Source organism: Pogona vitticeps, chromosome 7 (genome assembly GCF_051106095.1).
Source record: "Pogona vitticeps strain Pit_001003342236 chromosome 7, PviZW2.1, whole genome shotgun sequence".
Taxonomy (NCBI): Eukaryota; Metazoa; Chordata; class Lepidosauria; order Squamata; family Agamidae; genus Pogona; species Pogona vitticeps.
Window position 1 is genome coordinate 26,893,253 of NC_135789.1, and position 23,842 is coordinate 26,917,094.

General features: G+C 43.5%; 1 protein-coding gene across 2 annotated transcripts in view; it reads right to left on the bottom strand.

Annotated features, from left to right (window-relative positions):
• Positions 1-23,842, bottom strand: part of CLIP2 (CAP-Gly domain containing linker protein 2) — a 64,856-nt gene that overhangs the window by 35,919 nt on the left and 5,095 nt on the right. For both annotated transcript variants that reach the window (XM_072978444.2, XM_072978443.2), the window contains exons 2-3: positions 9,424-9,657; positions 5,982-6,529 (exon numbers count right to left, since the gene is read on the bottom strand). In XM_072978444.2, the coding sequence (XP_072834545.2) occupies positions 5,982-6,529; positions 9,424-9,541 (666 nt within the window). In that variant the 5' untranslated portion in view covers positions 9,542-9,657. The remainder of the gene's footprint in view (positions 1-5,981; positions 6,530-9,423; positions 9,658-23,842) is intronic.

Below are 23,842 nucleotides of genomic sequence, written 5' to 3' on the forward strand. Positions count from 1 at the left end.
TCCTTTTCAGGAGATGGGTGATTAGTGTCTCTTGTTGTGGGTGTACTGTTGTGATAAGGAAGAGAGATTATCTGTCACTGTGACTGATTTGACAACAAAACACTGTGTTTTGACAACATTTGCCCATTGTTCCTCTTGTATCTGAGGTATAGGGTACAGTACCCCTAAACCTGGAGGCTCGGTTTAGCTGTTACGAGTGACACGAAAGGCTTTCACTTGGCAGGAGTTTTAGAAAAATATTGCTGAGCGTAGGGAGACACAGTGAATGGAATTTGTAATTTCCATACTTTTTTTGGAAGCATCAGCTTTTCGTGGGCATGGAAAAGAACAGAGAATGGGGATTAACTGTTCATGTTCATCTATTGAGCCCTTTAAAAAAATAAATGCTTAGTTTTAAAGTGACCCTCTCACAGCCACTGAACAGCCATTGAAAAATAAGCTAGAATTATAAACAAGTGAGAACTGAAAAGAGTTTGAACTGAAAAATAAAGCGTTGTTGCGTGTTTTTTAAAGCACACTTCTAATGTAAGGACGCGTGAATTCCCAAAGAGGGGCCAGATCAACGTAAACATAGAAAAGACATCCCCTTTTTCTAGAGGCACAGATGTTCATAAAATTCCCATGTGCTAAATTTTATAGACAGAAAATCGGTAAATAACGAGAGGAGTAAAGCACAGCTTACTCAAGAGGAGAAGATCAGATGTTCTGAGCATGGGGCTTGGAAAGAACGCATCAAAATAATTATAATAAATCTTTACTTTTTAAAACCAATAGTAAAACCAACACATTGTATTTTCTGTTGACCACACGGACCCTGGTATCCGCGAGGGATCATCTCCCCCTGCAGATACTGAAAAACATGGGTTATAGGAAACACTATTTTAATAGTTAAAGCTATAACCATGGTCTTTGGCTCCCTCTAACGGCCAGTTCTGATAATGACATTGAAGAAATGTATATTTCTAGGAGTTTCCTTTTAATATTTTCAAACCGTGGATAAGTGAATAAGCAGATACTGATCCTGCATATAAGGAGGTCCTAATGTAGTTCAATTAAGCCAATATTGTAACATTTAAACATTTGAATGATAGCAGGAATAGCCTTATTCCCTCCACTGCACAATCTTTATTGATCACCTACTAGAGTATCTCAGAATTATTATTCTAGGGGAGGTGTTTTTGAGCCTTTTTACCATTATGCTCCTTGCTATTTCATGAGCACCAATATGGGTTTTCTAGAGCATTTTGAAACTTTTCTGGAATGTTTCTCCATGTCATAAAGAGAGCGATCCGGTCAAACACACTTGGCTGACATATTTACTACCCAAAACATTTAAATGTCTAGGTATATCTGATCGGCAACATTTGATTAAAAATAATAACAACACCAATATACTGGCTGAAACTCAGGAGAAAGTTGCAACTAGAGTAGGTCTATTGAATCAGCGGTGATTGAGTGAGTCAACACCATTGTAACTGCCACAAATTCAATGGGTCTACTCTCATCATGAATTTCTGTCACTAGTGGATTTCCTTTTTTAAAAATATTGGACATTATTATTTCTCTTTCAATTTAACTAGAGCTGAATATATCTGATGCAAATGTATTTTCGAAATCTCAAACCCTATGAGGAAAGACTGAAAGAACCTGGCATGTTTACTCTTGAGTAAAGAAGACTGAGGGGAGCCCTTTTCAAAGACATGAAAGGTGGTCCCACAGAGGAGGGGCAGGATCTGTTCTTAATCATCCCTACAAGCTTCAGGAAGCCAGATATCGGTTGAATATCAGGAAAAACTTCTTAACTGTTAGAGCAGTATGACAATGGAACTCATGTCCACAGGAGGTGGTGGGCGCTCCAACGTTGGAGGCCTTCATGAGAAAATTGGACAACCCTCTGTCAGATCTGCTTTGATCTGGATTCCTGCCTTGAGCAGAGGGGGGTTGGACTTGATGGCCTTGTAGGCCCCTTCCAACTCTTTTATTGTAGGATTCTGTGACTCTAAGATAAGAACCAGACCCCTGCCTGGCTTTATTGTTGAAACAAAACCACTTACAGCTTTAATTTAGGTTTTGGTTTGAACTGCATCTTCAAAAGGTGAATTCACAACTGGATTATGAAGTGCTTTTCTGATTTTATTTTACCATAAAGTCTGCAGATTAAGTAAAAGGGGCCATGTGCTCTCTCTCGCGCCCTTTCTAAGAATAACCACATGAAAAGTATCTGTTAACAATTTTAAACCTAAAAAGGAGAAACAAAACAAGAACAGATGCATTGCCTTTCAGACCAATGCATTCTATGTGAACTTTCCGTAAGAGCGTTACAATCTGTTGAAGTTTTATTTGCAACCTCACACGCTGTCTGTGGTTTGTGTAACTGCGAGGGACTTTTCTTGAGTGTCTCTTTATCCAGCACTAACCAATCCTTCCTTCCAGCCTATGAATTCAAAGAGAGCCCCGCCCCTCTGCTGAGTGTTCTTTTCCCTCTCTTTCCTAAGCTAGAAGCAGTTGTTTGTCTGCTGTTGATCTGTTCAGTCAATCACTACATATGTGTGCACTAAAGAAAGCAGCATATTCAAGTCTTTAATTTCAAGCAATTATAAGCAAAGACTTTTAAAAGAATAATAATGAAAAAATGGATTGGAATCAACAAAGGCTCACACGGAAATAGATCTGTGAGTCTTAAAGTCAACACAATACTTCTATTAGTGCCTGTGCTGAAACAGCCAAACGTGGATAGCCTTGTGTAAGCAACTCTGAAATGGGCAAACTTAATTGCATTGATAACCGGTTTATTATCAATCATGACTTTTATAAAACAAATTATTTTTCTTTTATCAAGGCTGATAGAGGGAGAGACAGCCTTCTCTTTTTGCCTTTAAATCGGACAGCCCTCCAACCTCTTTCTCAGTTCATGGCTCATGGCCGGTTCTGCTATTACGGCTTAGAAATTTGTTTGAAAAGGGAAAGACAAAACCGGTGAGTCCGTAAACAGTTTGTCCCATTCCTTGAGACATCAGCAAGAAGCTAATCATCACCACAATCAACTTGTAACGCGTTATTTCCAAGCATTGCCCCGACCACTCTTAGATACGTTCCGTTTGAAGCAACTGACCTGCGATACCTAATAGCAGAGCCAGACGTGAGACTCTTCCTTGCAGGGTTATTTAACTTGTGTCCCGAACAGCAGAAGAAACTGAGAGCAAAGCACCACACCAGGTATTTCCAGAGGTGCAAAAGTCACCTTTCTATATATTCAGAGTATTAGCTTTGCCAATCTTTCCGGGGCGCAGATGCACCAATGCTGAATTAAATCAGGCCCTGGCCTTTTAATTCTGCCGAAAAATGTCAAATGCCAAGAGAGGAATGTGCTGACCCGCAGGGCTCGAAGTCCCCCCCCCAAGCGTTTCCATTGTTCAAAGAACAGCCACGTATCTTCCGGGGGGGGGGCAGAGAACAGCCAATGCCACCAAAAGTGTACCAGACAGATTCTCGCCACCCGACATTCCTGTCTGATCAGGCAAGCTGAGCGTACCTTTCGCTCTTACGTCTCATTTGTGATTTTCTGGACAGACCGTAGTTCTGTTTGCACTGTGTCATTACAGCAGTTTGGCCTGTGGAATCGTGTCAGTTGTTCGGGATGCGATTTTTGGATGTCTTGGGCTACAAATCTCATTATTACTCATCCAGGGAAAGCAACCTGATTTATATCCGTCTTACGGACACCCAAAGGGGGCTCATCTGGAAGACAAGGCCTGAACAGGAAGGCTTCGAGGCCTAGCTAGGCCTAGCTTCCTGTTAGGCAGCTGGGAGCCGGCTTTTGAACAGGAAGCTAGGCCTAGCTAAGGCTCAAAGCGTTTCAGTTTAGTTTTTTTTTCCTCCCAGGTGAGCCACATGTAGGTGTTTGTAATGAAATCTGAAAATCCCAGCCCTACTGATTGTAGTTTGGTGAGATGCTTGATGGCCGGATAGCTCAGTGGTTTAGGTATCTGGCTACAGAGCCAGAGACTGAAAGTTCGATTCCCTACAGTGCCTTTTTGTGAGAAGAACCAGCCTGGGTGGCCTTGGGCAAGCTGCACAGTCGCAGAGAAAAGGAATGGTAAACCATTTCTAAGTATTCTCTACCTGGTTCAACTTGTCATCACCTCAACAGCACTGCAAGCCCATGTTTTAACTACTGTACATGATATTTCTTCTCAATTATTTAATGAGGCCATGCCCTGTAACTCCAGCTCTAAAATTAACTAAACATAATCATGCTATAAAAGGAGTGAGACTATGCCTTCTTAGTTTACAATAGTAATTAAATGTAGTTGGTGGGAGGAATTAATTGCAAGTAACTGATTTTTGGTAACTAGTTACTTCCAAACTCTAGGCGAAACTAATTTAAATCTTTAGTACAGTTTGGAGATGTTCCTTTTATGGACCACAGCTCCCAGATCCCTCTAGCCAACAGCCATGCCTGATGAAGGCTTCTGGGACTTGTAATTCCAAAAAAAGGAACTTTCCCAAACTACTGATTTTCAGATTGATGGATGGTTTCAAGGGGACAGTAAGGATGCTGTGGGTTTTAACATTACCTGTATGGAAACTGTCCAAAGTGCTGAGGGTTCAGCACCCTGGAGAGTTCCTTTAGTTCTGTTCAGAGTAAATCCTGTAGTGGATTCATTGCCCCCATGAAACTGGGTCACCAGCCTCCATGGCAGCCACACACACCCAACATTCTCCACACAACAGCTTGTCCACACACATCCCCTTTTTTGTAGAGAAGCATTTGTACTGATTTATCTTGCAGCTCCTTAAAGATTAACAAATTGATGATGGCAGGAAGTCTCGGAGGTGTCCCCTGAACTGAACACTTAACAAATTCAGGATGGCAGCAGCTCTCCTGGATCAGAATCCACTTCGTCAGACACCCGCAAGAGTTTATGCCCCTAGTAAGCCTCTTAGACTTTAAAGGTGTTCCAAGATTTTCATTATCTTTCAACTCCTATTGTTCTAGGGAGACTCCAAGGAACATTGTTTTCAAAACACATCATGCAAATAATGTTGCAACAACTATGTTTAAAATAATAACATTTTCTTTTGTGTGTGTTGAGGGTTGGAACAGAACACAAGTACATGTAGAAAACAACCTGAGTCGGAAAGGGGGGGGGGTAAATAAGAAGAGGCCTGGGTGTGTTTTCTCCCTCTTTCCTTTTCTAGATTTTCATGCTGATTGGTAATCACAGGACTCCTTCTTTCTCTCTCAGAAATAAATTTGTGTTCATTTTTGCTCTTCCATTTTCACTCTACGAACATGGAAGACAGGTCCTTGGGCTTCTGCACTGCTTTAAAATAAACATTGCTCCTGTATTCTCCTCAAATAGATTTCCTAATTCCTATTTGCTGATTATTTGTACCAGGTAAGAGCATTACAGGGAGTGCTATTCCCCCCCCCCCAAAAAAAAGAAATCTGGCTCTATGCAATTTGTGCAAACTACTTGCACAAAATGAGGGTCTTTTCCCTTCGAAAGCAAAACATACACACATAGCCAACGTGCCACATCTGGCTAACTCTGAAAAAAAAGACACAGCCATCTTCCGATCTTCTAATCCTTAAAAAATCTATACCACAAGCACCACTCATCATCATGGCACACAATTCGCACACCCTGCATTTGCTCATTTTTGCACAAATTTGTGTGATTTGCACAAAAAGGGTTCTCCAGCTTTCCGCTTGCTAAGGAGTGCCAGGAAATACTTTTCTCCCATGATGGGCAACATCATTATTGCTTGTTTCCTCTCCTTTTCATTGAAGGACATGACATGCTCGATCGTGCACTGTCTGTGCTTACCACGTCCCCAAAATGCATGCAAAACTATGGGCGAACTATCAGAAAGCCACTGTTTTCTCCGACTGGGTTATGAATCTGGGTATCCCCCCAAAGACTGAGGCACTTATTGTTCATGGATAAAAGCCATCAAAGAAGAGGAAGACTTACGAGCACGCGGTCTCCGAGCCGGAAGTCCTTGTCCCCTTTCTTCACCGACCCACTGTCCGAGAGGTTGGATCCCGATTCGTTCCCCGTCTTCATAGTGTTGTTAAGGACGCTCTCCCGCAGAGGGATGACCCGGGTCGAGAGAGGCGGGGTGGAGGTGCCGGAGTGCAGCGACAGATTCTGCGCCGTCAGGGACTCCACGGAATGGGCGTCGCTGCCGGAACCCTCCGCCGCCGTCGGCTGGCGGGTCAGCTTGGAAGGCCGCGTGAAAATCCCTTGGAGGGGCTGGCACTCGAAGTAGCGGACGCCGCCCACGGAGCCGTCGTTCTTCCCCACGGGGTCGTCCAGGACCACCCCGGCCCACTGTCCGGGGGCAAACTGGGTCTCCCCCAAATACTGGATCACGCCAGGCTTCACCCCGTTGACCCACACCCGTTCGCCCACCACGAAGTCCCCCAGGAAGTCATCGCCCACCTCGGCGACCTTTGACCCCGGCGGCTTTTCAGCGGTGGCTGGAGCGGTGGTGGAACTCTGTTTGTGCAGAGGCGACCCTATTTTTTTTTAAAAAAAAAAAACAAGGTTGCATCAGACATAAAGGCTTTGGAAAAAGTTCCTTTTCTCGCTGATCATCCCCCAAGAAGTAGACATTCCAAAAAAACCCACTTTTCTGAACAATCTCACCGCCCCCAACATGAGGCGGCTTGGTGGCAGAATTGGCCATTGTTGTTTTTTTTAAAAAAAAAAAAACACAAGGTATTAGCACATCACAGCAATGAGGAACAACAAAAGCAGAGGTGGAGATGCAGGCGGGGAGAGCATCATCATCATGGAAGTCCAGCTGTTTGCAGTGAATGCTTAACTGTCATGTGCTTAGATGCTTTAAGGGACCTACCGTCCCATTTGTGTGTCCTGGCTTCATACCTCTTTCTTCTCCCCCTGAAATCTGCATTTCCAAGATCAAACAAGGTGAAGAGAGGGGGTACCTTCAAGCCTCTCCTCTTTCACCCTGCACTCTAACAAGGCCTATGGATTCCCAGCATGATGTAAACAAGGAGTTGCCTTCTCTGGAACAAGGCATGCCCCCATTGCCAAGGGTGACTGCTTTGATCAGGCACCGTGCATTTATAATATCAACACAAAAAAAAAACCCAAAAAAGCCTGACACACAAAGTTCTGCAGCAAATCCATGTCGGTGGGAAGTGAGATGCTGGATTTACTTCAGCAGGAACGCTAAGGTTGCGAGCGGACACAGGCGATACCACTCTTTAAGAATTTGTTTAAAATGATTAAATTTGGTGTGGGAGGTTGAGGAGCCCAGGGGGACCCTGAAAACATGTCAAAACGGCCACCCAGGTACACGAGGACTTTTTCAGCCATTTTTTTCCAAAGGAAAAATCTTAATATTTCTGTTGGGTCGAGGGAGCTGTAATTTGGCCCCCTCAAGGCCGGTCTGCAGCCTGGGGACCCTGTGTTGTCCACCCTTGCTCTACAGGCATGGACTTCTGAGCTGTAGGTATATAAATGGTTGCAAATACGTAGGGTCATCATCAGCTCGCTGTTGGAAACGCATTTGATAGGAAATCTCAGGAACACTTTCTAGAGGCCGTAAGACACTGAGGTCATATTTGTGAGAAATCACTCCTGGTGACACTTCCAAGGAACCAAACAGGTCTGAGAAAAGTGGGAGGCATTAAAGAAGAAAGTGTCGTGAAATCTTTGGGCCAGACATCTCTCCCAACCTAAACCTACCTCACAGGGTTGTACTGAGGATCGATCGATCTATCTGTCTGTCTGTCTGTCTGTCTGTCTGTCTGTCTGTCTGTCTGTCTGTCTGTCTAAATCTGTCCCTGCTGCTTTTTATAGTGTTTCAGACAAAAAAGTAATTCATTGCTATTTATTTTTAAAAATATACTGCATTTTATTTTGCAGTATGTCCCTACTCCTTGTTACTCTCTTAGAAAGAGACCCTTTATATCAGATGAAAAGTTGTCACACAACTTGGAAAAGTCCGGCCACACTCCTGCCGAAAATTATTTTTACAAGTAACTTGAACAGGTTACTCGTCATTATGGGGAAGGAACTTCATTACAACCCACGGCATTACTGTCAGATTGCAGCTTCGTTATGCCCTCTGAACCGGAAAGGGGAGAGAGGAAGGCGAAGCGTTGGTGCCTCATTTCCAAGCCGTGACGTGTCAATAAATAGATGGAAGATGGAAATTGAGTTCCTGTATTGTTTCCAGGGTGGGATTTTTGTACATCCAAAGGACGGGCTCTTTTTCAAATCCTTCTCTCCTCACCCACTTTGAAAGCTGTGCCTGACACTCGGTACAAGGGAAAATCTTGATCCCTAGGGCGTGAATTGAATCATATACAATTGGCTCTTTTATCGTTTCAACGGGTGATGCGTCTTTACAGTTTTCTTGGTGGGATTTTTTTCGAAACAGAAGCCAGCTTTTTCATTGGCTGCTGAAGCCAGCCACGGATGGAGGCCTGCCAGCTGCTGAGTCTACTCTTTCCCATCGCCGGAAAACTGTAATTTTACCACTTTTATTTTTAAAGACCCCCTCTCCCTTTGTGCAAGGCTAATCGACATGACTGCCTCTTCTAGAAACCATGCAAAATTTGAGTGTTCCATCTGTCTTTCCCTCCTTACACTAAGAGGGCACAAAGTGCCCATTTCCAGTAAACAAACAAACAAACAAAAAACAGGTTTGGAAGTAAAATTTTCGGATGTGGGGTTCACATTTATAAATAGGAGAACAAAAACAATCAAGGGAAGATTTTTACAACAACAACAACAACAACAACCATAATCATAATCATAATCATAATCATCATCATCATCATCATCATCATCATCATCATCATCATCATCATCATCAAGCACTTTGTGACATACCCTGATGGCAATTTTTAGAGTATACATTTTAATTGTAAAATTAAATTTATTAAAGTAAAATTTTACTTTACAATTAAAGTAAAATTTTATTTAAAATGAAACACAACACAACATTTTAATTGTATTTTAATTGTTTTACCTTTTTTTTACTGTATTTTCATTGTTGTAAGCCGCCCAGAGACCTTTGGGTAGTGTGGGCGGCATAAAAGTTAAATAAATGAATGAATTAATGAATTGTTCGTCATTGACAAGCCTTGCCCTCAGCCACTGGATGAACGGCTGTGATGTCACAGAATTACACCCCACAAAGACAACGAAACACCAAAGTTACAGTAAGCCTCAGACCGCAAGATGGGGATCGGACGCAAGAAGGGGACAGCTCTGACAGAACGTGGTTTATTGAATATAATACATTAGAGAGATACCCTATAGAGACCAGGTTGAAGGGCCCTTCAAGGACATACAAAGGTAATTTCTGCGGCAGGCTACAGAGAGACTCCCACAATCCCACAGGGGTTCTGGCCCACGGCAAACAAGCGCTCACCTTCCTTCGTTGCAGCGCTGGTCGGAGCCGCTGTGGTCGCTGTTGCGCCAGGGCGCCCCATGGGGCTGGAGTGTTTCCCAGCCCTCCCGGGGATTTTAAGTCCACTCGGCTTCAGCATGTCGGCCCCGGTCAGTGTGGCTCACGCGGTGGGCTGCCTTTCGTCCTCCGAACGGTGACTTAGGGTGACCGTGTCGAGCACCAACGCGATGGAGCCCTTCATGGATGTTCACAAAGCTTAGGGAAAAAAAGAGGGAGAAAAAGAGAAGCACATCATCAATTTTAATGTAATCAGTGCCAGAGAATGAAGTTCACTACGACCCTATATCCGTGGGACCAGTATCCGCTGTTTCACCTATGTGCGGACTGGAAATATTTTTTAAAAAACTAGAAATACGTGTTTTCACAACATATTTACCAGAACTGGCCACTCCAGGGAGCCAGAGACCACACTATATATTTGTGTTGAAGAATACACATGAAAATACTTTTTTCTGGACTTCTTTCCTTTAACCATGCTATGTACAGCGTTCACTCTTATCCATGTTTTTCAGCATCCACAGGGAGGATTGGAACCATGGATACGGGATGGTCCTACTGTAAGTGTTTAACAAGCTCTTATTTGAGAAAGAAGAGATCAGAGCTTGGAAGTCACACACGACGGCGTAATCTCTGGAGTCGAATTGCCCTGGGTTGAGAAATCTCCGTAGACATTATCAGTTGCATATGGAGCTGCATGAGTCAGCATGCTACGGATAATGTATACCGTGATTCCTTACGTAACTTGGGGCAATTTGCCTCCACAAAGGTTACACCATTTGCGTAAGTATGTAAGAGGATTTGGGCATGTTTGAGATGAAAACAGTTCAGTTTTATTGAGTGCATTTTCTTAACAGGGAACCAATCAGATTGCCTTCTATCCTCCCAAATCCAGTGCCTTCTAAACCACTGAATTTGGGAGGATTTCCCCAAACCTCCTATCCCCTGAACCCCCAAATTAGAAATTAGAAGTGCTTGCCTGAGTTTTGTTTATTTATTTTCTTTTGAAATGGGTTCCCCCTGATCGCTTTGTGGGTAAAGAGGTATCTTTACACTGATCACCATAATCACCCATCTCCTGAAAAGGACAAAAGCTGATCTCACAACCATAAATACTCAACTCCCAAACAAACTGCACCAGAGCACAGAGTGCTACTCCAGTCCTCTGAAGATGCCGGCCACAGAGACTGGCAAAACATTAGGAAGAACAACTTACAGAACGCGGCCAAAGAGCCCGAAAAACCCACAACAACCAAAAGAGGTATCTCTTTTTTCAAGGTAAACATGTCCTTTAGTAAATCTTATAGAAAAAAGACAGCTAGGTTTGGCTTGGAGAAAGGCATTCTTTTTACGGTGAAGACTCTGAATGGCCATAAAGGCACAAAAATGCCCGGGGATTCTTTTTTAAAACATTTGATAAACTTGTAAGAGACAAAAAGAGAAGGCAGGAAGACAGAAGTGTTGCTAAAATCTCATTCATGCCTTGACTCGTCCTTCATTCCTCAGCCATGTGTGCCAGAAATTAACAGCTCGAGTGGAGAAAAGGCACCCTCCATCCATGTGCACATAATGTGCCTGTTTTACGACCGGATCCGGCCTGGGCTACCTCCCTGCTCCCAGCCGCTACTGGCTGGGAATCCTGCCAGCCGGCCTCCTTCAGCGCCAGCTCAGCCTGCCTTGAAACAGTTGACTCACGCCTTAATTATTTCCTGTCTCAGCCGATCTACGGCTATCCCAGCAAACGGGCCTGTGTCTCACTCGGTGAACTCCGGCCTTAGTCACGAGCCCCCGGGTGTGGGAGAGACCCTTTCAGGCACATTTTCCCACCAACTTGCAGTTCCACAAGGTGTACGGTCTCCTCATCCCCTTGGCTGATTTTCCCGAGGGACCTCAAGGCAGCATCTAGAACAGAGATGAGGCTCAAGGAGGGGCCACCTATCAAGGTGACCCTGAACCCTGAGATCCCAATTTTATTCCACCTCAAAAAACAAAACAAAAAGGAGAACAGCTGTTCCTGAAATCTTGCATTAACTCAAGTCAAGTCACCAGTGTGGCTTACGTCCGACTTGCCAGCCAGTCCCGCGACTCAAATCCCCATCTGTGACAGGATTCTTCAAACAATAACATTTCCCATGAGTCTCTCATCCAAGTACTGACCAGCCACAGACCTGCTTAGCTTCCAAAAGGGGTTTGGGTTGCTTGCTTTTAAACCTTTCTCAGGGGTCTTTCGGGTCCAAATCCCACACAATTTGCAACCCGTTAGAAATTCTTCAAAGCGACGGGAAGCTATGAGTTTCCGGCTCTCGACTCTTCCCCCAAAACCCCCATTCCGCCAAATGAGTATTCAAGGTTCTAATATCACTCGACGCAAACTTTTTTTGCCCACTCACACGGGCTGAAATTCGGAAAGGCGCAACTGTTTTCTAGTGTGGGAAGACTTCCTGTGTCGGGGCCTCTTATAAAACAAAGATGTGGGGAAACTAATTTGACGCTAACACAACTGAAATCTGGACTTTAAAGTGTTAAAATGTTCATCATAACTCTGTCCATGGATGGACAGTTGTGGTTTCTCCTACATTCAGGATTTTTAGCCCTCTGTTTGGAGAGGAATCGGTCCATCTTGGTGCATGCTTATACAAAAGATGCTTATAAAAAAAGAAATGGAAACAGGTTTTCCTAATGGTATTCTGATGCTGGAGATAGCGTTGTGATTAGTAACCACTAAGATCATCATCTTTCCCCACCGCTATTTGGCTAACCCTAAAAGGGCCACTTACCCATCATTAAATCAATGAATCAATGAACGAACCAACGAATGAAACAACGAACCAACGAACCAACGAACAAACCAACCAGCCAACCAGCCAGCCAGCCAACCAGCCAACCAGCCAGCCAGCCAGCCAGCCAGCCAACAAACCAACCAACCAACCGCAAGAGAAGACACAGATTTGGATCTGTCTACCTGTACTGATCAACAGGGACAGGATTTTTGTTTCTTGGACTACATATCCCAAGCCATCTAAACCAGTGGCTGAGTTCTATAAGTCACAGGGCTGGGAAAACTTTCTTTCTTTTGGACTACAATTCCCAGAATCCACCAGCCAGCACAGGTCGCGGCGATGCCATCCGATGGATAATTGCCATCCAAACAAAATGCTTTCAATGGCTCCAAACCTTTTTTTTTTGGGGGGGGGGGTTCCTCAGCTCACTTCACCATCACTCACCCTGCGGGGGAAATCCTGGGCTTGCTAGACGTTTTGGCTGACCATTCCCATCCTCCCCAGCCAGGACGCTACGGGATTACGGGAGCTGTCATTCAGAATGTCTTCGTTCCCCACGCTTGCCATTCCATGAAGCTTGTGTCAGGGCAAACGCTAGCTAGATGCCAAACCAGCCTCGGTCAGTGGCACTTCTCGTGATCCTACCCAGACAATGTGCCTTATAAATATGGAACAAAGCCGGTTGTGTCTTTAAGCGAAAGAAAGAGAGAGCGAGAGAGACAGAGCAGACAGTATAATAATTAAGTAGGAACAAATGCGTGAACATAGCTGGCTTCCATAATAATTTGCTAGCAAAAGATAGCTGAACTTTTGTTTTAAAAAAAGCAGAAGCCGGAGAGCCCAAACCGAATGCCTCACCAGCTTTTTCCGAAACCCCACACAAACTGGAACTCGGCCCCTTCTCCTGCCTTACGATTCTGTGCTTCCCAGCACGCAACTAGCTGCACACAAAACCCACAACTGACTGCAGGGCTGGGATGCCTCCGAGAGGAACCAATTCACCCCCTGATTTATTTTTTAAAAAAATTAAACAGGAAGTGGGAAAGCAACCAATAACATTTTAAAAAGAAGGGAAAAAATGTCAAAAGTTGCTGCCCACGAACTCAGGGCCATAAAATGTCTTCTTTTTTTTTTTTTAAACAGACATGCCTGGAGATGCAGAGCAGCTTTTTAAACAAACCCAGCGGAAAAAGGTAGCTCTGGGCAAGAATGACAAACTGCACTAGAGGAGAGAGGTTTTGGGTGGCAGTGGTGTTGTTTTAAAGGGAGCACACAATCCAGCAATGCTGTTTTCCAAATATTAGTTTTGCTGATCATTACACCAATATTTGCTTCAAGGCGAAGGTGAGCCTTAAGAAGACACAGAACCCGCAACGATGTGTCTAACACTGGCTTATAAACACAATATATATATTTTTAAATAAGGGTATTTTATAAAGAGAAGACCCCCTTTCCTTTCCTCCACTGATCCTCTTCTAGTAAGGAATATAAGCAGCCTGAGGCTGGAACCATCCCCCTTTAAAGTTTGCAAAAAGCCATTCATGGAATAAACTTAGTAACCAACAATATTTTTAAGGACCTTTTTACCTTGTGTTTTTAACATTGTTCTTATTAGGAGTTTGAATGTGATCGTTGTTTAATGCTTTAAAAACATATATATATATTGTAATAATTCTCTGGCTTTTAACTTTGTTTTGTCAAAATGCCATAAGCTGCCTTAGATCCTTTCGGGATAAATGAATGAATAAATAAGTAAATAAATAAATGAAGGAAGGAAGGAAGGAAGGAAGGAAGGAAGGAAGGAAGGAAGGAAGGAAGGAATCTCGGTACTCCCAGAAGGGACCCTCTGGCTGATGGAGTCCATTCCGTGTCAAGGAGGCACCATGAAGAATTAAACTCCTAACCTCTAAAAACCACAGAGCTATCCAGCAGTTCAGTAAGTAAGTAAATAAATATATTCCAAACCTAATTCCATAGCGGCAAAGCAGAAGATTTATTTGCCTCCTTAGGTCCCTTGTAAGGAGAAAGGCGGGGTTAAAAACATTTTAAATGAATGATCAAACGAATGAATTGAATGAATGAATGAATGAATGAATGGCATGCACAATTCCTTCTATGAGGAAAAAGAGGTATGCAAACCTTTTGCCTTACAACCACAACCCTGTGGGGTAGGTCACACTGAAAGAGAGACAGAGAAACGGGCCTCACCTTTACCTGGCCAATGAGCTTCATAATTCGTTAGGGACTTAAACCAGGCTCTCCAAATCCCAGTCTGACCACGATAACCACACTGATTCCATCTCATTCTGGTTGTGTGATAAACAGTCAGAGGCCCTTCCTCCCTCCTCCACAGCACTCCTCACAGTCAGAATCTAACCACTACAGCACACTTCCCAAAGCGATGCCGCAGAACGGGCCCACCGGATCTGGAATGTTAGATGTCCTCGACAGGGGACATTATATTAAGCCAATGCTGGGCCAAGCATGGGCCATGGAGCATGGGCAGCATCCTGCATGCGGTCCTCAGCCTACACGGCTTCTGCATGCAAGTTGCAGATCATGAATCATCCCTACCCTTTTAACCCCATATCTTAGAATCGTAGAATCACTGAGTTGGAAGGGGTCTATAAGGCCATGGAGTCCAACCCCCTGCTCAACGCAAGAATCCAACTCAAAGCAGATCGGACAGAAGTTGGTCCAATGTTCTCTTGAAGGCCTCCAGCATTGGAGCGCTCACCGCTTCCCGAGGTAACGTGTGCCCTCCCACACTGTTGTTATCAGTCAAAGTCCTACCTACTTTCCCCATTCCTCTTTAATCTACAAATTAAATCTTAACCAGAGGAACTGGCTTTATCTCTCGACAACCAGAAGTTTTCCGAAAGGATGCTGGCTCCTTCGCTTTGATCACATCTCTACAATCACCAGAAATCTCACTTGGATTTTTTTTTCCCTCCGTCAAAAGTCCCATTCCTGTTCTAAATTATCAGACAGATTTCCCTTCCCTGTCTGTTCAATTCTTGTGCAGAGCGTAGTGTATAAAAAGCTGGATTCAGTTCAAAGGACTGAGGAGTGAAAAATGGTGGACTTCAAGATCAATGATTTGACCTATGCAAGTCAGGCCATCTTACTGGCAGAAAATAGCGATGACTCAAAACGACGCCTGAGGAAGGTTCAAGAAGCAAGTGCAAAAATAAAGGACTAAGATTAAAAAAAATCAGAAGAGTAGAATTACAGAACTAGGGTGTTGGAAAATTAAGAAGGTGAAAATGTTAAACCTTTTCTAAACTGACTCCGTCATTGACCCAAAATGGTGATCGTCATCATGAAAGCTGAGTGGTTTAGCTATCTGGTTTCGTTCTTTAGAAATTAGAAATAAATAAATAAATAAAAAACAGGGGAAAAAATCTGCTGAAGTGGATATATCAAGAAAAATGCATACTGACGTAAGAATAAACCTTCAAGGTGCTACTAATTTTTTTGGCTTTTATTTTACCAGTATATGCAAATGATCCCTTGTTAATTTTATACCTAACAGGACATCTTAATGTGAGCTTTTGTGGACAAGTCCACTTCCTCAGACCTTAGGAATACAGTCCGAGGAAGTAGACTTTTCCACGAAAGCTCACGTTAAAATAGGGTTGTTCATTTATAACAACATTTTTGTCTTTTTTTTTATAGCTTCCAGTTTACTACATACAGGTGTGAAAACTGGACAGTGAAGAGAGCTGAAAGGGGAGGACCTCCAGAAAAATAAATTAGTAGGTTCTGGATCAAAACATGCCTGAATTCCCTTCAGAAGACTATTGGGCTGTAGATATTTCATGGAAAGAGTCACTAAAAGAGACTATAATGTTAGGAAAAGTGAAAGGCAGTAGGAAAACAGGATATATATATAGCGTTAGCAAGTGCAAGAAAGGGAGAGCAAAATTAAGTTTGCTGTGCGTTCTTATTCCTTATCTCCTAAGAAACACTGCCAGGATGAGCTGCAGTGCGACATCAGAAGCCAATCAACTGCTGAGGGAAAAAAATCCAGAAGATATTCTTTAAAAATAAAATAAAAGATCTGACCCCATCATGGAGCAGATTGGAACATCCTTAGAAGGTAGAAGATAGATTGGGCCTGATCTGTAAGCCCTTTACTCAGGCGCAGACTGGATTGGGGCCTTCTGTATATGCCTAGTAATGATGCTGGATTACCACGTTTAGGGGCTGTCACAGAGCACTATTCATTCCCCATAATAAAATGAGGATAACAACAGTGGGCTACTCTGCAGGGCCAGCGTGAAGCACAATCTCTCAAGGGGTGATTACAATGACAAATAATAATAATAATAATTTATTGTCATTGTAAGTATATACACAGTATACCCATACAATGAAATTCACAATAATAATAATAAATAATATGGCGAAACTGTCAAATTGAAATTATTTTCTGTATGACTACACGGCGTATAAGTCAATGCGAATCAGTTCAGAGTTTTCCCTCTCAATCTGCACTTTTCCCACCCGCACCGTAATTTCTATCTTTTTTTGCAGCTTGTTAAGCCAGCTTCTGCTGTAGCTGTGCCTCCTGCAAATCGGGACAGCTACAGCAGACGTTGCATTAACAAGCTGCAAACAAGGGCTGATCAGCCATTTCCTCCTCTCTCTCTCTCTCTCTCTCTCTCTCTCTCTCTCTCTGCTCACTCCTGACTAGACGGCCAAACCAGATTCACCCAAGGTGAAGTCCCTGGGGGGACTTCACAAAGGATCAATGAGCATTTCCCCACAATGTACACACACCCCCAGCCACAGTATTGCCTGCTGCAATATGGATATAATGATGATCGATTTTGATCAGCATGCACCAGTGGAGGACTTATTCAAAACTAGTCTTCATTTCTGCTCTTCACGCAACAATCTGTTGCATGGGAGTGGATTGTACATGCTCAGCGCATGAGCAAGAGAGTACTCACAAGATCCTTGTACATGCAGAAGCCTTATCGCGTTAAATGGAACAACCTCTGGCTCATACAACCACCGGGTGGCCATCCCAAAGTGCCACACCAAGGGGGAGCCACACACTGTCTTTTCACACACCATTCCGGGCAACAGGTTGACAATCTCAGAGGTGGGCGGGCAACATTTTAAATAAATCCTGAGTACAAATGATCACAAACTTCTGCCTAGCAGCAGCTGGTGACCTCCCCCCCCAAAAAAATCTTTTCTTAAAGGAGTAGCCATCATTTCCTACCTAGAATGACCCAACCAACATATTTAATACGGAACAAACATTTCTTTCTTCTGAAAAAGCGTGTCAATTTGTTGAGGCTTAAACTGTTTGCTAAAAACCCTTAAGAACTTCATCGACCTGGGGTAGCTGCTTAAAACAAACAAACAGGCAGAATAGCAACGACACATTTTGCCTCTGGCTTCTTAACAAATAAATACTAATACTAATACTAATACTAATACTAATACTAATACTAATACTAATACTAATACTAATACTAATAATAATAATAATAATAATAATAATAATAATAATAATAAAAATAAAAATAAAAATAAAAATAAAAATGGGGATTATGTGTCAACAAGGGGAGATTATTACACCTCTGCCCTGCCCTGATGCCCATATTTCCTGCCTAGTATATTAGAAACTGTTTTCGGTCATTTCCCAGACTGAAAATAGAGAGAAGAAATCCTGGAGTTTCCTGTAAGCCAGTCCATTGCTATAGAAAACACTACCCAAAATAAGATCACATTCATGCAAACTTATGGCCAACCAGGTTTATGCCATGACTGGATTTCTCTTGAGCTTCTTGCCGGTCCAGTGATTTTCAGTCTCAAGGATCCCGCTGAAATCTGTGGACAGCTCCTGATGTCAGCTACCAAAGACAGCCTGGTTTTGGGACAGGAGGGAAAATCCTAATTTGCAGTGCAAGGGCCGGCTCTAGCACCGGGCAAATGTCCCAGACGGCCAAAGCTGGGGGGCTAGAAGTAGCATTCACCCATTCTTGCTCCTTCTGACCCATTTTCGTCCTGTAGCCTACAACTCCTTCAGCTGACTGGATGCCCTAACTGTGACAGAGTCGTGCTGGGGCGGGGGGGGGGGCACTTAATGTTCATTTTTCATCCAGGAAAAGGCCACCAACAGCTAATCCCCAAGTGACTATGGGGAGAACCCAGCCTGTTCCCCTCTGTCGTTCGCCTTGGTTAGAACTGTAGAGGGTCACGCTGGCCACACTCTACAGCATCGAAACACAGTCTTATAGTGAAGTTATTTCACACGGTCAAAAGTCGACAGCTAATTCATAACCACAGTGCACTTTTTAGCATTTTTGCCTCCTAAGGTTCCCGTCATGGGCACAAGAGACAACAGCGCAAACCGAATGTTAATCTCCCTTTGGAGTCCTTAATATTTTTACAGCCAGGAAGATCACCCCAACATTCTGCCTTTCTGTCTTTCTCAGGTCGTTTGCCTGGCTCAGAAGCGCCGGTTCTAGAAACTGCGCCAAATTTTTGCGGAGAGCCAAAGGAGCAACGCGCCCAGATGTTGCCCCATTAAAGAGATTTTGGGTTTTCGCTGTCCAGATTTGATTCGTCTTAATGGCTCTTAAAGTTTTATTTTAATGGTTTTCAAGGGGGGGAGTGTATTTTATCCGTAGGAGCTCCGTTGTGGTTTCACCGAAAAGGATCAATACATTTTGATGGAAAACGCTCAGGCTGCAACGAAAGGTCACACAAAGCGGAAGGGTGCTATTCCCTCTACCGTTCATGCTTTCAGCTCTTTGTTTCAAATGTCACTGAGCTACCGCACCATCTTCTCCTTTCTTAATGGGCTTGCTGTAGCTTTTTTAAAAATTAAATAAATAAAAAGAAAACCTGGGAGGCTTACAAAAGGGAAGATATTGGGCAGAATCCCATGCATATTTACACCATCGTAAGTGTAGTGACATAAACTGCAGTGGCAAAATGTCGCCAGTTAAGGAGTTGACGGCTGTATTCCTCGTCATGCAAACAGACACAAATGTGCCACGTGGCAAAGAATACAAGCATTGACTATAAGGGATGGGAGTTTGGGATTTTCTGGACTACAAATGCCATAATTCTCCATTCCCGGGTTCTAACTGCCTTATGGGCACCTTACGAATACTTGAACGTGATGCGCTTGGAAGAAAGGCCTAAATTTGAAGACTTTGAGGATCTGCTAGGCCTAGTTCTGCCCAAGCTTCCTCTTCCTGCCCCACTGCTACCTGGGAACTTTCTTTCTGGCCAGGAAGTAAGGCTGAGCTAGGCCGAGCTTGGCCTCAAAGCCTTCCAGTTGAGGCCTTTCTTCCTGGCACCTCACATTCAAGTATCTATAAGGTGCCCACGAGGCAGTTAGAAACCGGGAAGGGGGAATTATGGTATACGTAATCCAGACAAATCCAATTCACCGTTGCCATTTGCAGTGCAACATGTATGCTGGAGCGCAGAGACAAGAGGTTTCTGGCTGCTATCTTCTAAACCCCTTTGCAGGATTTTCTGTTTGAGGGAAGGCAAAGCTGCGTACGAAAGGCCTCATCCAGAAATCTCCTTTGGGATGCAAAAACTGAACCGAGGGACTTCCCACTTCACAGAGGTTTCCTACATCCATTCCCTTACATGTCCGCTGATCCAAACAGAGGTGGTTTCCTCTTGCGATCCCAAGCCCAAATATAACCGCCCAAATGATGTCTGATTCTTCTCCTGTTTCGCCCTGGAGGTCACCGAAAAGGCTGTCTAGACCAGTGACCCATTTTCCTCCGTGCCAAGAACCCAAAGGGGCGATCGACCTTCTGCTGTGTGAGTGTCTGATATCTGGGAGGAGGTAGGCATTGAGAGACGGGTAGAGAGGGGGGAAAAATCTGATTCCTCCTCTCTTTGTCTTTGGGTAGTTGAGCAACACCGCTCTCCACTCTATATTGATTCACCCCTAACAAACAGAATGAGTTTGTTCTTTTTTTCTAAGCCGTTGGGTGTAACGACGGCCATCTCAGGGATCGAACAGGACAAAATTTGGAGAGATTTTAACAACCTCGCATGCTGCCTTGAGTAGGTTTGGCTGGAAAGTTCTATGAAGGTTGGCGTAAATCACTTCTAACTTGATGGCACATCACTAATGATATCAGCATGCCACGGAGTTTCCGAGCCAACCTCCTCACATCCTACCGACACGATTGTCTAAGCCAGGCTTGTCCAACCTCGGCCCTCCAGATGTTCTTGGACTTCAACTCCCAGAAGCCTTCAGCACCACCTCTGCTGGCCAGCACCACCTCTGCCGGCCAGGATTTCTGGGAGTTGAAGTCCAAGAACATCTGGAGGGCCAAGGTTGGACAAGCCTGGTCTAAGCCAAGCCACAGAAATAAACAACACGCAAAGTGTGAAGGCTAAAGCCAGTCCTCCTCTGCTTTTTTTCCCCTCGGAGCCCCCTTTCCAGCTACGTTTCCCTTCAAAAACAGCTCAAGAGAATGTCACAGAAACCAGCCTCAAAATCAAGAGAATAACCAGGCGGGGCTGCCTTACCGAAAACGGATGAGATCTCTCTCACATGCACAAAAAACACAACTAAATAAAAACTTAAAAAGAGGGAGAGGACAAAAATTGATCTGCTTAAGATGCTAATTTCGATGTACCAAAGCATCATTCAATGTGGAAAGGATTGTCCCTCTCGAATTGGCCTTCTCGGTCACACTAGACGCTGTTCCAAGTCCTGTTTTCAGAGGATGTTACCATAGTCTCTTGAGATTGAAGGATGCATAATCTAATCTAAAGCATGATTAGAAATATTTTTAATAATTTCAACAGAAAGGCCTTCAACAGCACCTTAGGAAAAAAAAGTTTTACATTTGTTTTTTTAAAAAAAACAAACAAACTTCGTCATTGTCTCCTCCTGGAAGCCTTGAAGTACCACCATTTTTTATATCAGGGATTGAGTGTGAGTTCCCCCACCCGAAACCAGAAAGCAAATCCTAACGTGTTATCCTGACACTTCTGTTTAGTTTTTTAAAAAATGGCAAAACAAGTTCCCAGAGTACAGGACAAGCAACAGTGGGCTCAAGCGACAGGAAGCCAGGTTTCAGACGAATATCAGAAAAAACTTCCCAACTGTTAGAGCAGTACAGTGGGGTCTTGACTTAAGAACGGCTCAAGTTAAGAACATTTTGACTTAAGAACCACTCTCATAGGAAAATATTGACTTGACTTACATACTTAGATTTGAGTTAAGAACTGAAAAAAAACCACGTGGGAGGCAGGGAGAGTGCAAAATGTGAACTTTCAGTTAACTGTTGGCCAGTGAAAAGGGTGCCTGTCTGCTTCCTCACTCCTCCCACCGTTTAGAAAGTGGATTGGGAGACAGTCTTCGGACTGCCTGGTACTGTAACTGCCTGGACTGTATTTTCCCTGCCTTCCCTGAACCTTTCTTGACCTAAGAAAAAAAGAAACAAAATATCCCCCTCTAGTGGTCGGAGGCGGAATAGCAGCTTCCCATTAGTTTCTATGGACGGAAAAGAGCAGATACAAATCAAATGGTTTTCAATGCATTCCTATGGGAAATGCAGATTTGACCTGAGAACTTTTTGACTTGAGAACCACCTTCCAATACGGATTAAGTTCTCAAGTCAAGACCCCACTGTCCTGTCCTGCCTGGACTGAACCTTTCTTGACCTAAGAAAAAAAGAAACAAAATATCCCCCTCTAGTGGTCGAAGGCAGAATAGCAGCTTCCCATTAGTTTCTATGGACGGAAAAGAGCAGATACGGATCAAATGGTTTTCAATGCATTCCTATGGGAAATGCAGATTTGACCTGAGAACTTTTTGACTTGAGAACTGCCTTCCAATACGGATTAAGTTCTCAAGTCAAGACCCCACTGTATGACAATGGAACCCATGATCTCGAGAGGTGGAGAGCACTCCAATGCTGAAGGCATTCGAGAGAAACTTAAAACAACTACCTGGCAGATCTCCTTTGATTTGGATTCCTGAATTGAGCAGGGGGTTGGACTAGATGGCCTTACAGGTCCCTTCCAATTTCACTATTCTATGAAAGTCCAGCTAGTTTCCAGGCCCTCCCAAACATCTTGAGCCCCCCCACCCCACACTTAAAGGATGTCTCCAACCATATTTGCCCATCTGCACATTTCTTTTTTTTTTTAAATCAAAATTATCAATATCAAGCAAGCTTCGCAGGAGTGTGTTTCAGATAGTTTGTGATACTTTTTAAAAACCACACTTTTTTTTTTTCAAAGCAAGGAGTGTGTTTGAGGGCATGGAAGCAAAGGCACGTCTAGATCTTAGCCCGAGTTTGGAAAAAGTTACTTAGTTCCCAGAATCTGTCAGTCACCTGCACAATCTGTGATGCAATTTAGGGGTTGAGGTCTCTGGCTGTGGAGCCAGAGGTTCGGAGTTCGAATCCCCACCGGGCCGCCTTGACAAGGGCTGCACTAGTTGATCCAGATGGTCCCTTCCAGCTCTACAGTTCTAAGATTCTTATTATATTATTATTATTACACTAAATTTAGTTTTCCCTCAGCTATTTTGTAACCTTTTTTCCCCCTGGTAACTTCCACTCCTATTTATGCTTCCTGGACATTTTCTTTAATCACCCTTTTTTGATACTTTTTTTTTTCAAAACAGAGAGCCCAGACATTGTTGCTTCTCTAAAAGACAAATATATACTATGTGTATACATGGGGAGAGGGAGAGAAAGAGAACCAAAATTTCCATGTTTTGTTTAGATATCTTTTACACCTCAAAGATCTTTGAATTCTTGGTAATTGACCTGTTTATAACAACAGTCCTAAATGGCTACTGTTATTCTCTTGGCATTTTATTACTGGCACTCTCCTGTGCAGTTTTACTATAAATAGGCCCTATGGAAAATAGTGGGACTTACTTCTGAGGAGGCACAGATGCGGCGGCAGAGTCTTGGTGCTGCAATTCAATGCACCATTCTCAACTTAGAAAAAAGCCCCACAGAGTCCAGGTAAAGCGTAGGCCATCGGGATATGATATTTTACACTTATTAAGGCTGCTGAATAGCTCGGTGGTTTTGGTGTCTGTCTGCGAAGCTGGAGGTTCGGAGTTTGATTCCTCCCACTGTGCCTCCTGAGTGGCCTTGGGCCGGCTGCACAGCCCCAGGGCGCCCCTAGAGGAAGGGAAGGGTAAAGCACTCCTGCGTATTCTCTCCCTGGAAAACCCTGAACAGGGTTGCCACAAATCACATCATCATCATCATCATTAAAAAACATCAGGCACAGTTGATCAAAATTATAAAAACATTGATTGGTATTATGTAACAGATACAAGTTTTCACCCAAAACCTAATTATTTGTCAAATATTAGTGCAATATGTATGCTGTTCCTAATATTGCTGCTTTTTGAAGCTCTGATGGTGTTGTTTCTGAGATCTGCAACGGCTTATAATACTATGTGAAATTTTTTGATGATGATGATATTACTACTACTACTATTAAATCCAAACCACCTTCTGGACATAAGGGTGTACAGAATAAAATTATCATAACATTTTGACAGCACACCGAATAATATTTTAAAGGAAACTCTCTTTTTTGCAGAAATCATTAAATCCAGA